The sequence below is a fragment of the Lycorma delicatula genome, chromosome 4 (assembly GCF_047948215.1).
Source record: "Lycorma delicatula isolate Av1 chromosome 4, ASM4794821v1, whole genome shotgun sequence".
Classification (NCBI taxonomy): Eukaryota; Metazoa; Arthropoda; class Insecta; order Hemiptera; family Fulgoridae; genus Lycorma; species Lycorma delicatula.
The window spans coordinates 74005509-74020932 of record NC_134458.1 but is presented as its reverse complement, the minus strand read 5'-3'; the positions used below and the strand labels follow the sequence as shown (position 1 = coordinate 74020932).

Below are 15424 nucleotides of genomic sequence, written 5' to 3'. Positions count from 1 at the left end.
GTTAATTCGCAGAGTACCAGGTATTGGATGGCAAGGAATCCTCATGAGATATTTGAGCGTTCACTTCATGATGAGAAAATTGGTGTTTGGTGTGCCGTTTCTGGTAATTGTATAGTGGGGCCAATATTTTTTGACCGGACTATCAATACACAAGTTCACCTCACAATTTTCAAAGAATTCTATATGCAATTAACTGATAATGAAAAGAATACAGCTTCTTTCAAAAAGTTAGAACTACGTGTCGCACATCAAACGTTTCACTGAATTGCGTTGATGCAGCTTTCACAAATGAACAAGCTGTCAGCAGATGACGGTGGCCTCCACATTCCCCAGAGTTGTCTACTTGCGATTTTTTCCTTTGGGGCTACTTAAAGGAGAGAGTTTATGCATCTAATCCCCACAATATTGATGAACTGAAAGTGAACATTCCATGAGAAATCAAGGCAATTGACAACGTTTTGCATCAGACAACTCTCAATATGATCAGTCAAGCACAAAAGTGCATTAATGCCCAGGGTGGTCATTTCAAACATCGTTTGTAATAATAAGATAAATAAATGTAACATTTAAATTATGTTTTTCTTATTTAATTTATTCGTATCATTCATAAAATTTCATTCCAACATGACCTACCGATTCCGAAGCGGTTATGTTATGGGTTTGGTTTTATGTTGCTTACTCTGTATATAATGATAGAATGCCCCTTCATCGATTAATTTAGTACATGTAGGGGATCTAGCTTTTTACCCAGTAGGCACATTGATCAACAGTTTGGCATTTTATGCAGATAGTCATTAGATAGTTCTACAGATACACACAGTTGCTACTCCAAGTTCCAACAATGAAAATGGCTGCCCTGAGCTATGTAAGAAGATATCAGCATGATGTCATAGATGGAACTAGGGCAGCTGATCTAACACACACACTTGTCCAAAGAATTTTAAAAAAAGACAAGGAAAGAGTAAGGGGATAATCTATTTGAAGAGGGACTGCATCTTATCGAGTCATACCCAGATCCATGACAAACCATCATGAGTTTACCATATTTAATTTTTATTATTACCCATGATAAATTTTATATACATATTGCAAAACTATCCATTAAGCTTAATTAGTAATAAATAGCAAACTAATAGATATAATTAGAGGTAATGTTTATCTATGTGTAAGTATAAAATTTCTGCAAGTGATTATTGAGGCAAAACATCAATAATCCACTTTTAAAGCATTAGTAGAATAGTTTGCCTGTATAAGTAATCAATAATTTTGTTTTTAATTGTTACATATTTCAAAAGAGCATTCTTTTGAAGTCTAAAATATTCCTTCTATGAAATTACGATTAGAAACAAAAAAGTTACAATCATGAGAAAGTGACATATCTGATTTTATACATGTCATATGTCAGCTGTAAAAAAACAGAATGAAGTTGAGCAGAAAAGGTATGCTGTGAGCACAGGGAGAGTCAAATTAATGTGTAATTCCCATTGTAATGATTTGAATGAAAAGTAGTTTTAGCAATTGTATGTTAAAAAAACTGATGGTTGTGTAATAAAAAACTAATAAATATTTTATGTACGTTTAGTATTTTCTAAACACTTCTAAAAAAAAATGCTGGTATTTTTTAATTCAATTACTGAAAGCAGAATTCTAAGTATTAGTAGATCATGTTTTCTTAAGAGATTGTATGAGTAGTTTTGTGTGTAGTATGTAACCCGTTCAAATCATGATATACTGACACTTATAAAGAATAATCATGCAAAGATGAGCCACTGACTGATGTAATATGTCTTAGAAATTTTCTTTTTTTTCAGTATGGTAGTAGTAATAATAAAAACATGGTTTTTGGCTATATTATTCTGTTGACTTGTTTTAATTGCAAGCTCTGTGTAGTATCTTACATGTCATCAAGGATCAAGGACTGACTCTATCTACTTCATTCACGTTCTTCAGTTACTACTGCTGTTTTATATATACAGTAAACCTGTTTTATACATAGATGGATTCATCCAATCATAATTTTGTGTCTTATAAAATTTATTGGTGATAGAACCTGTTACTTCTTTTTTATTTTATTAACAATAGCTGAAGTACTGTCCATTGTCTGTATCAATCTGAAATTTGCTTTTTTGGTTATATTGTATTTTAAAATTTTTATTGCAGTGCCAGCACCTGTAATAAAAAATAAAGTAATGTTTGATGAGATGGGTTTTATGATACCTCAAGAAATTAGACATCATAATTATACAGAAATGAAGACATTCTTACATGATATTGCTGAAGAGTATCCTGACATTACACATTTGTATTCTATAGGTCGCAGTGTCAAAGGAAGAGACCTGTATGTTATAATCATATCAGATAATCCTACTGTTCATGAACCAGGTAATCATTTAATATCAGTTTTATATATAAATAATAAATTACTTTTAGAATAACAGTGTAAGTTGCAATTCATGGTACTGGTTAAGCTAATGTTAAAAAGTATGGTTATGTTATAAACTGTTGTACATCTTTATGTATAATAGTTTATTTAATTTTTAATTAACACTTTATTTACACTTTTCCCTGAAGATCTAAACTCAGAGTTTATTCATTTTCTTGTAGAGAAGGAAATTCATATCAGAAGAATAATGAAGATTATTAAATGATCTTTTAAATTTAATTTATATAAATTTAAATACTTACTAAATAACCATTCTGCCATTTATATATCACCTCCAACATGCAACATCAGTAACTGCCTCATATACTTATTCAGTTATACGTACTGATGTTATACTTTTTCAGTTAACATGTTTTCTTAAGGCCTCCTTGCGCAAACATTTATATAAAATGTGATGACCTTCAAAATATGTTTAAGATTATGGTATTACGCTGGGTTCAATTTCAGACATGAGACTTCAGCATTTATTTAGATTTCTTGCACATTTTGAGTATTTTATCTATCAGAATATGCTCAAAATATAAGACCACTGTTTCTTGGTTAAATACCCCTTTTATGGTTATCTTACGTTTATGATATGTATATTACATATGTTTGTAGATCCTTAACAGTAGTATATAACTTCTTATGCTTACACTAAGCTCATCAAATTTCACTTGTGTGTTCCTTTTTAACAATGAATTACTAATACCATTAATCGTTTATCGTACTACTCAGAATGCTCTAGAGTTCCAAACTGGAGAGTAATTTTTCCAAGGCAGTTTTTAAACTTAGATAAATTTAATTTCAGTGCTTGTATATTGTGATAGTGATTTTCAGGAGCAGTCTATTCACTTTTTAGGGTTTTCTTTTCTCTCCTTCATACTTTGAACATATTTCACATGAAAAATTTGCTCAGGTTTTGTCTGCCTCTTTCCATTTAGGATGTCACTATTAGAATTGTCAAGAAAGTATAGTATGTTTTGTTCGGCTAAAATAAACTAAAACTAATAATAGTAAAAAATATTTAGTTGATAGTTAAAACAGAATTTTCTCTGTTTCTTTACATAGTCACCATATAAATTTAAATGATTATACCATGTCAAGATTTTCTATTTCATCTCATTATAGAAATCGACTTGTTTTGTCAGCCATAATGTAAAATTCTGTTTGAACTGATCATCAAAATAAAATACTTCTGATTAAAGATTCTTTTAGTTTGATCAACACTTGATAATTACTGGGTTAGGTTAGATTATGTGATAACATCTGATAATTACTGGGTATCAGATCAGAGTTATGTAGTGGACACTAATCCAATCAAATTTTTTAAATACTGTTTGAGTTGTTATAGGTAAATGTAGAAAATGTTATCATGAAACAAAACAATACCATTTGAAAATAGGTGAAATTGTTTGTTTGTGTTTTATAACAGAGCTGATTAAGTCTTTCACAGTAACCTTTGATTTCATAAGAAATTAGTGAATAAAGGGCATTTTAGTACAAGGAAAACTAGTCATCACATTCCTTGTACTCAGCATTTGTTCAAGTTTTCAAGAAATTCCTGAATTATGCCATTCCATTGATTAACATTTTCTTTCATTAATTTTATAGCAGATCCATGTTTCATTACCATGAACAATATCATTACAATTTTATCACATTTTTGCTTATATTAATTGATAAATTTACCATTTCAATTCCCTTAGTTTTATCTTCTTTAGACATTAGTTGAGAAACTCGGTGTAATGTTTTTTATGTCCATGATTTTTACCGATAGCTTCATATAAGAGAGACCTTGAAATCTGAGTAAATGAGTTTCATATTTCATCAATCTTGAAATCTTGTCCTTATGATATTGCTATTTTTTGAAAAGAAAAAACAATATAAAATAAGAACTTACTTAAAATTTTTATATAATTAACATTAATTTTTACTTCTAGGTGAGCCTGAATTTAAATATGTAGCGAATATGCATGGAAATGAAGTTGTTGGCAGGGAGATGTTATTACTGCTTACTTCTTATTTATGTCAGCATTATGGTTCTGATCCAGTAATAACTGAAATGATCAATAATACTAGGATACATATAATGCCGTCACTTAATCCAGATGGTTATGAAATTGCAATACAAGGTAACTGAATTCAGTTTTATATATATTTTTTGCATGTCTTATATCAGTTAATCATAATTGTTAACCTTGTTCATTGGTATACTTTAATACACAATACATATAATTATTTTTAATGTGTACATTATTAATTAATACATTAATTATAATTAATGTGGCATTATATTATAATATTGTAAACACATACTTGACACTGTAGAATTTAACTTTTAAATGTTATTGCTATTTTTAGTTAATTTTAATGTAATTTGATTGTTTGTGTCTCTATTTTCTTAAGTTTTTATTTGTCTATTTTTTATATTGATTTACATGTTCAAACTTTATTTTTTTTAGGAGATGATGATGGTTATACTGGTAGAGCAAATGCAAATAATAAAGATCTGAATAGAAATTTTCCAGATCAGTATATTAAGGTTAGAGATATTTAATTAACAGTTACATTAGTAAAACAGCTCTGTAAGTTTCCTTTTTATGAATCTTTTATTTAAAATCTTTTTGATTTAGTTATATTTAGAGTTTTTATTTTCATTCATAATACCACATTTCAGAAATGTATTACAGTGCGTTTGGAAAGTTGTGATGCACTGGAATTATGGAAGTATAATGATAAAACTTTCTTAATTATCATTTTGTATTTTTATTTCATTATTTTATAGAAATGTATATTACAGTAACTGAAATAGTTTATAAAAGGAGTTGAAAATGACCTCCTCCAATATCAATACATCACTGCACATGTTTCAACTTGTTTTCAAACATTTTAACCAACTGATATACTGGAATATCTCGTACGTATGCTGCTATTGTGGTATTTTAATTTGTCAGTTGTGCATGATCTGTTGCGATACACAGTATGTTTATCTGCCTCTCATAGAAAGTAATCTGAGGGAATCACCTCAGGCGATTGTGCAGGCTACAAACTACACAAAATGATTCATTCGCGAAAGATATTTTGTAAAAAAGTCGTTGACCTGTTAGCTGTGTACAATGTGGCGCCATCTTGTTGGAACCAGCCATAATTAATTTCCACTTCTGTTAACTGACAACGAAAGTTTGTTAAAACAGCTCAATGATGATCATTATTAACTATTTTCAAAAAAGATTGGACTCACAAAGTGCGTTCTACAAGCACCAACCCAGACTTCAATTTTCTCTTTGTGTAAAGGATCATTCATGTAATTCATGCGAGTTAGTTTCAACCACAGTCATGTGTATTTGGGAATTGATACACCATCAATGAAACCACACTTCATCTGTAAAAAAAATAATGTCAGGATACCTATAAAATTATGGTGAATAAAACAGTTAAACCATTGGCAATAATTTAGTCTTTTCACATGATCTGTAGGTTTCAATTCTTGAACACACATTACTTTAGGGGAAAAGTTTCAGTTCTTTTGTTACAGCTTTATGTGCAGTAGTAAGTCTGATATCTTGCTCCTGTGCTAACTTATGCATTAACTTCGATGGACTCTCAGCCATAGTGTCCAAAATATCAAGCAGCTTCTGTTCGCTTGGTTTAGGTGGTCTTTACTTCAATCAGCGTCTTCAACTAAGTTGCATGAAATTTTTTGATAAGAGTTTGTACTGCATTGCGGTGAGGAACAGAAGTATTTGGAAACTTTTAAAAAAACTTTTGCTTCACTAAATCAGTCACCTTTATGAAAGACATGTTCGTCAAGAAAAATGCATTCCTCTACCAAAAGCACTGTTATGTTTCTTGCAACTATTGATTCCGATTAATGAAATAACATGAAACAAAATGAGGCATGTTCAGTCACAACTCAGCAGCTGATGTCGTGGTTTATTACTGAGCAACATCCAATACAACGTCGATAGCAACGCCCACAGGGCAACCAACCTAAGACTAAAAGAACAGATTATGCACCACATAATTCTAAAGCATACTGCACAGCAACTTTCTGAACCTCTATTTAAGAAGTTAATTATGTCTGTTGATATTGGTGACCTTTCATTTGCAAAAAAATAAATCACTTATAATATGTGTTAAATATTTATTTCTTTGAATTGATGTTTTGTTTTTTAATACTATCTATTTTTCATTGTGTTGAAAAAGGACTGTATGCATATTAATTGTTACAAAAAAAAAAGTATTGATTTTGTTGTGGATTTCATTAACATGGTGAATTTATGAACATTTTTAATAGAAGCAATGGGACACACATCTTGCAATACTTTAATCCTTCCAATTGTTCCAGTTCTGTGACATAGGCTTTGACAACAGTCAAAGGCCTTAGCACATTATGCTGAGAGCAACTCTGCACTACTTGCATAGAGCAATCCATACTGCAGTTACTGTGGGGATTATTTACTTCAGTTATCACACTGACTGCTCCTTCTGTACTATTACAGAGCCTCATGCAGCTGTTAGTGCCAATGTGTTTACATGATTCTGGTTATAACTTATAAACTGAACAGGATTCTTTTCAATGAACAAACAATTTGTAATCAAATTCAATATTCAAATTTTGATTTTGAATTCGGATTAAACATTATTAGAGGATTACAAAAATACACAAATGGCCGCAATTGGCCATTGGGTTCACCTCAAACGGCCGTCAAAATTAAAATGTTGTAATTATGGCGTAAATTATTAAATTGGTTCAAATGCGCTAATATATGGTTTACTAAAATATATAAATAACAGTTTTGTAAATCAAGTATGAGACTCCAAAATGGGGAAAAAACTAACTGTTTAATAATTGAAAAAATAAAATATGCTATAAAACCGCCAAAACATGAGATAAATAAATTATATTAACTTAGCATATGCAGCATAAGTAGAAGTTAAAGATAACAACTTTGTTAGAAATGAAATTAATATATGAGAGAACAGTAATTATAATAAGAATGTTCATTCAGGAAAGTCTTACTAGACTATTCATTGATAACTTGTTATAACTGACATCCACCTAGCACATTTATTGTCTTATTGCAGTGATTCTCAACCTTTTTAGTTCCTTGACTCCCAAAAAGTAAAAAAAAATAATAATGAATATTTCGTGACTCCCCAACCACAACCTAATGAAACTTAGTTAAAACTGTTTAGCTGTGCTGATAGCGACGGGTATGAACATACATGCATGTATGAAGTGTACAAATGTGAGCAATATACAGGTTCAAACAAAATTACGTACTCCTTGTAATTTGGTCTGCTTGCTTAATATTTGCTGCAAGAGCATCATGTTCAAACATGCATATGGTCCATTTGAACACATTGTGCTCTCAGCAGAATAAAATTGGCATAAGGGATTGCTGAACATCAGTTTAGTTTCGAATTCAAAGCATGCAAGTAGTGCCTTTATTTAAATTTTTAAGTGTAGTTTCATTGAAAATAATAATAATTGAGGTTTTGGTTTTTTAGTGTGCATTCAAATAGTATAACTGTTTTTTCTTTTAATTAAGATTCTTTTGCTAAATGAATAAATTTGTGAAAAAACAGAAGTGAGCCATCACATTTAGTGAATTGATTTGTAAAAAGACAAGATTGTATAATGACAATTATCTAAATTATTAAATTATGGTTTTAATTCCAGGGGTTGGAAAGCCACAGTGCGCAGTTTGCTTTCAATTCCCCTGATGAAAGTACATGAAGCTATCAAAATTAATCCCCGACTTGGAAACTAAACATCCAGATCATAAAAGCAACTTTTGGAGTTTTTCAAAATAAAATTTCATACTTTGAGAAATCACAAGCTTCTGTTTGTAAATAAAGCCATACTGATAAGAGTACACTTGAAGCATCTTATCTCACAGCATTAAGAGTAGCTAAGATGTCCAAACCCCATACAATCACAGAAAACCTCATATTGCCTGCTGCAATTATATGGTCAATATTTTAATAGCTGTGGAAGAACCAAAAAAAATTCCACTTTCTATAGACACAGTATCAAGACAAATTGATGACATGGCTGCCAATGTTCACGATCAGATAATTCAGCAAGCGAGATTAAGTGAAATTTTTAGTATTCAGTTTGATGAATCAACAGATGTGGAAAATATCTCTCAGTTTTTATGTTTTGTGGGGTATGAATGCGATAGTGACAGTTCAGTCAAAGAAAATATGTTGTTTTGCAAACCAGTACCTGGTCATGCAACAGGACAATGTCTTTTTGATGTTTTTTATGAAGCTACTATAAACATAGATTGGACAAAATGTATTGCAGTATGTAGTGATGGTGCAAAGGTGATAACAGGAAGGAATAGAGGATTTCTTAAAAAAATTAAAATATCATATACCAAGGCCAGAATGGATGCACTGTTTCCTTCACAGACATGCTCTTGCCGCAAAAAATATGCCGAAAATCTCAAACAAATTCTTTGTAAAGTTGTAAAAATGGTTAATTTTATTGAAAGTTCACCATTACAGAATAGACTTTGCTAAACTATGTGATGAAATGGCCAAAAAGAAGACATTTCTTCTTTTCCATAGAGAAGTCAGATGGTTATCGCAGGGAAAAGTGTTAACCCAGTTATTGGAATTGTGAGATGAATTTATATTTTTCCAGGATAAACAAACATCATTATCAATGTTTTTACAGAATAATGAGTCTATATTGCTAATTGGCTTAATTAGCTGATGTATTTCCACATTTAAACCACGTGAGATGAATTTATATTTTTCCAGGATAAACAAACATCATTATCAATGTTTTTACAGAATAATGAGTCTATATTGCTAATTGGCTTAATTAGCTGATGTATTTCCACATTTAAACCACGAATGTGAATTTACAAGGATGTGATAAAAATATTTTATTAATGACAGGAAAAGTTTATGCTTTCATTAAGAAACTTGTTATCTGGATTATTTGCCTTTAAAATAAAAATTTTGATGTGTTTCCTTTCACTTCCAAATTATTGAAAAAAATCTGCATGAAGACACCATTATTCATTTAAGCTCATTGAACAAACTATTTAAGATAACTACATATCTAATTAGTTTTTTTTTTTTTCAGATAAACCAAGTTCCTCAGCCAGAGACAAAAGCAGTTATGGAATGGCTTAAACAGTACCCTTTTGTCCTATCTGCTAATCTTCATGGAGGAGCTTTGGTTTCAAATTACCCATACGATGATAATGAGGCAATGAAATCAGGAGAGATTAATACCAGCCCAGATAATGATGTATTTGTTCTTCTGGCTAAGACTTATGCTGATGTTAGTTCAGATTTCACTTATTTGTTGTGTGCATGTAATTCACAATTTTAAAATGACTGACACAGGATACATAGTGCATAAGTTACTATTTTCTCTTATTGAACAACATTGCATGTAGCTTCCATCATAGTAGTATCATATCTGAGGTATTTTGATCTGTAAATGTGTTTCTTACTGTACAGTGTCTATTCTCAGTTAGCTGTAGCTTCTCATGTTTAAGTTTTTTTACAGTTCTATAGAATAACAATAATTGAAACTGTTAATATCATTTATTAATTTTGTTACTTAATAGGGATAAACATCTTTTAGATGTATCTTATTATGTTATTCACAGATAATTTGTACATATTCTGTTAAGTTTTAATGCTATTAGCTGTTTAATTCTATTTCCTGGCCACCTTGTATTAGGTTGTAATTAACAATACATTCTAGCCTAACAAAATGTAACACAGGTACATGCACAATATGTTGTCTCTTAACAGGATGAATCTATATGCACGAGCTCCAGTTAAGTAATGTTGCAGATGACATCCTGGGAAACTTAGATTTACATTTTAGAAAAACTAGGAGTCCTGGTTTTGCTTGAAAAGCACCTTGGTTACTAGTTTTCCATTTTTTATAACTCACTAGATAGAAAAGACTACATGTAGGACTATCCAAGGTCATACTCTTGTTGAACCAATAAAGTTGTTCTGCTGACTACTATGAGAGGGCATAAGGTGGTTTAGCACATGAGGTGGTTCAACTCTTATAGACTAGCTGACAACTCTCTTAACATCTCTTTAAGGAAGAAAGGAGGAAAGTTACTGAAGAACAGTAGCCAGGAAGGACAGTAGAAGAAAGGTAAAATCAACTTGCTGAGGGGGCTGTCCTGACTGAGGTGTATTTTGGAGGGAAGTATGGATCTCTGATTAGACTTTAAATCCCAGAAACTTTAAAATCATGACACACTTCATTTATAATTTATATTGAGGAAGTTACTTTTCGTGTTGCTTGAGGTAAGAATCTGTAGTTATAATCTCTGAAGATTGTGTAACTTTATTACATCCTTTAAATTCATTTGAACCTTCTTTTTCGCTGCTTAGATTTTTTTATTATAGTTTTAGATTGTTTAGTCCGAGTTATTAAGATACACCCAAATGGAACTGAAAAATCCGTAAACTTCATAGCTGGACAAGTTTGTGGTACATAGTGGACTAGTGTCTATACCATACTTGTGTCAAAGAACAGTATACTTTCTTGAGTTCTTATTTGTTTTCACTGCTTTGGATTTTTTTTTTTTTTTTTAATACATCCTGGTCTAGGAAAAAATTGAAAAGGGTATTTTTATTTCTTATGTAGAAGTTATTCCTTTGTAAAAGGTAAACTTAGCCAGTCAAAACACCTGAATTTAAGAAACTATTCAATTGAAAAGCTAAATGGAGTATGTTATGTAAAAAACTGCCAGAACAGAAAGTGTTTATATTAAAGGAATTCCAAACATAAGGATTAAAGAATTTTAAAAATTTATGAATTTATAAAAGCCAGGATTGGTCCTGCTGAAGACAATATGTATAAGTAAAGCATTTGACACTGTGGACTGTTCTTGTTTTTGGATAATTGAGAAGAGTGTAATCTGTATTTTGTATTACAATGTTTGATGAGTGCCCTAACTGGTTATCAGTGACATGATGTGAGTCAAGCCATTGCTGAAATTGACATAGTAATTTTGAAGAGTAAACATGCATTCCGTGTCAGGCATTATAGGGAAAGTGAAGAGTGAAATTGTTTCCAGCAATCTCAGCTTCATTGAAACTAATATGTTGTTGCATATGTTCTTACCACCTCATCAAAATCAGATAATATTTACTCTTCTAAGGGGCACAATCTCTTCCTAACTACAGGGGTTGGTTGTGTAGAGAACATCAGTTTTCTTCAAGAAAGCTACACTAAATGGAGCCTTTTGTTTGTCATGTGCTTCAATTTATTTAGTATATATAAAACCTCAGACAAGTTCATGTAGCATGTAGACCCTTTTTGACATAATCACTTGACAAAGTTATTTAATTGCATTACAACTATAAATACTATGATGGATAGTGCGTAATAGTCCATGAAAACGTAGCCCCACCAGAATTTGGACTATTGAATAGAACATTAACATCATAAGTTTGCTTATAGGACATTGGCATGTAAAATTGGAACAAAGGAAGGGGATGTACATTTCTACAAAAGAAATCTGCTCCTGTGAGTGACATGATCATCCCTCTCTTCCCTCCCTTCATTACTCTGACCATCAGTTGTCTCTGAGATTGAGAAGATGAGGTATGTTGTATTGTGCTTGCATTAGTGATGTATTCCATACCAGAGCAAGTTAATATTGTAGAGTTGTACATAAGAAACGGTTCTTTGAAGGAAACACAGGAGTTATTCCGTAAATTTTTCCTAATCTTACCGTCCTAAACGCCACACTGAGCAATTTGTGAAGAAATGGCACCAAATGGGATTGTTGTAAATGCACCAAAGAACAGGATGTCATCAACTGCACTCCTGAACTTCATGTATGTGTTTTCTTCCGAAGTGATAGTTTGTAGTCTTCATAAGTCTGCCAGAAAACTATCGCAACAGATCAAGGAACAACCTGCAGATGTGTCCTGAAGAGTTTGAAATTGAAACTGTACCGTATCACAGTTGTGGAACAATTGAAGAAACCAGACAATGGAAAACGTATTACTCTTTGTCGCTGGTTGTTAAATATGGTTGCAGATGGTCGATTGAACCTGTTTATGTTTATCATGTCAGATGAGGCGTGGTTTCATTTATCAGAAAATCTGCACCTAATACACGAGGTACCCTTACATGACCAGAAGATAGGTGTGTGATGTGCTGTGCTTGCCACACTTGTTATTGGTCCATTATTTTTTGACACCACAGTCAACACAGATGTCTACCTGACCATTTTGGATGACTGCTCAACAGCTGACAGAAGAAGAATGTGAGTACTGCTTTTTTCAGCAGGATGGGGCGACATGTCACACGCCTGAGAGGTCATTTGCTCATGTTTGTGAACTGTTTACTGTTGAGCGAACAGTGAGTAGAGGCTTATGGCCGCCATGGTGACCAGACTTATTGACAAGTGATTTTTATTTAAGGGGAATTTTGAAAGGATGAGTATATCAAAACAATCCAAACACAATTTATGAACTGATGGAGAATTCCAGGATATGCATTAGCAGTATTACCCTGTCAGAATTGACTGAGGTATACCTGCATTTGTTAAAGTGTGTACACGAGTGTTTAGCTGTTGGTGGGGATCATTTTCAAAATTTATTTTGAAGATTAGCACAGGCATGTTAGGTTTTAATATCGATCTTGTATACAGTAGGTAGGTAGGCAGGACTACTTTTTTGTGACCCAATCTATACAAAGAATTAATGTAATCCTTTCTGTAATATCATTGTATCAGTTTTGTTGCTTTGTTGAAAAGGTTTGTTTATTTTATTTGTTTGCATAATTTTTCTTTCTTGTTTTTATATGGAAGTTTTACAAACATGTTTGTTAATAGCTGATAATTTGTCATCTTGTATTAGCCATAATTTTTTAAGTTTTATATTCCATCATTTTGAATGTCAGCAACCCAAGAACTGAGGAATAAATGTCATTTCTTAAAGCAGGGTAGAATATCATTAATCAGTTTTTCATTTCAAATAATTAAAAATTATGACACATCATATTAGTGCTAACTGAAATGAATGATATTTGATAAAAAAATATTCCATTAAAGATAAGGAAGAAATATATTTAAATCTAGTCACTATGTGGTAAGCTTTGTAGGATTTTTATGTTCAATGGTTGTTCTTATAGGGCTGCTTGGACCTGTCTTCTTGTATTCTAAGAAAATCAGGGGTATAAATTTTTATTAGATTGGATGTGAATTCTTTTTTGTTGACTGAAACAACTAAAAGACTAATGTTATTAATTTTGATCTTATTCAAAGTTTAAGACCTGCCTTACACTCATTTAGAGAAAATTAGAAAATTATTAAGCAGGCTATGTAAGAGCAATTCAGAATACTCTGTGAACTCAGATGTTGACTGAGTTATTCTAAGCGATATAAAAATACTTGCCTGAAATGCAAATATATTGAGATAGTACATATTCAGCGTGTAGTTTTTATTGTACTAACAGTTTGTTTAGTATGTAGACAATGTGTTTCAAGAGAATTATTTTTTTTTACTTATACGTATTTTATTTATTAAACAGGCTCACCCAACCATGCATCAAGGTTTACCATGTCCTAAAGAACCCAATGAAAGTTTCTCCCATGGTATTGTGAATGGTGCTAAATGGTATGTAGTTTCAGGAGGAATGCAAGATTATAATTACATATATACAAACTGTTTTGAACTGACTATTGAGATGGGCTGTTACAAATTCCCATTTGAATCCGATCTTCCAAAATACTGGAAAGAAAATAGAGAGCCACTTTTAAAGTACATTCAGCAGGTAATACACTTATTGATCACTTTTTTTAACTAATGTTATATTATGTTTTTTATTAAGTTTTTTTTTTACCATGATGTAATAATATTATGTATGTACTGTCATAGTTTATGTTTCCAACATTGCAGATACTTACCTCCTGATCAGTGTTCCCAGAATTCAAGTATGTATTACTGATGTTTTTGTAATATTAGTCTGATCTTGCTAAATTCTCATTTACCATTTTTTAAGTCTCGCTCTTCATTTTACTTTATATTATTAATATTTTTTTATAGTTTGAAACCTGAATCTTGAAACCATGAATAGCCTCAAACCTAGGGATATTTCACTTTTTTTTTAAATCTTAACATGTCGCTACTAGAATTACAGGGCATGTAAAGTAAAAAAGAAATACACTATTTCTTTAAATTAAAAATAATATAATTATTTCATGTAACAGCAAAGCTACATATTGAAAATGTTACTAATATAAAACAAAAGTAAAAATGCTACATTTTTGGTATTAAATATTTAAAACAATTTAATTCTGTTATTGTATCTTACTTAACTCTTGTTATTGAAACTAACATTTTTCTCAATATGAGAAGTTAATATAAAATAGAATCAAATTTCTTTTCATACAAAAATTAAATTTCAGAAAAGTATGTTTTGTGACGTACAGAAAATTAAGTTAGCTCTATTGGTTATATAAATAAGTTATAATAACTATAGTATATTGTAGTATAATAACTATAATATAATAACTTTAAATATAATATTATAATAACTATAGAATCCATAAAAATTATAAGTAATAAAAGAACTAGTTAGATTCAAATAATAGTTGTTATTGCTAAAAAGCAATAAAGAACCCAACAACTGAATATAAAATATTAAACTTAACTATTGTTTCTTCAGTTACACAAATTTTGTTTCATGTAATATACCTGGTAACATACATCATGTCATACAAGAACCTTGTTTTTTTAAACAATGAGTATCACTCATTCTAAATATAAAAAAAAAATATATTTGTATAAAATGGCAAATATGATATGCATTTTATTAGAAAATTAAATAAGGCGACCCAAGTTATGTTTGGGCTCTGGTAATACATTGAGATTATGGGTGTGTTATTTTTTATTTTTTTCTATACTTTTCAGTTATTTTAGTGCTTTTGTTTTAGTTGTAAGTACTTAATTATTCTATTTAATGTTAGATGTATTTAA

General features: G+C 30.8%; 1 protein-coding gene across 1 annotated transcript in view; it reads left to right on the top strand.

Annotated features, from left to right (window-relative positions):
• Positions 1–15424, top strand: part of svr (Carboxypeptidase D svr) — a 125262-nt gene that overhangs the window by 67450 nt on the left and 42388 nt on the right. The window contains exons 7-11 of the mRNA XM_075363351.1: positions 2161–2382; positions 4366–4557; positions 4888–4967; positions 9534–9734; positions 13977–14219. Coding sequence (XP_075219466.1) covers positions 2161–2382; positions 4366–4557; positions 4888–4967; positions 9534–9734; positions 13977–14219 — 938 coding nt within the window. The remainder of the gene's footprint in view (positions 1–2160; positions 2383–4365; positions 4558–4887; positions 4968–9533; positions 9735–13976; positions 14220–15424) is intronic.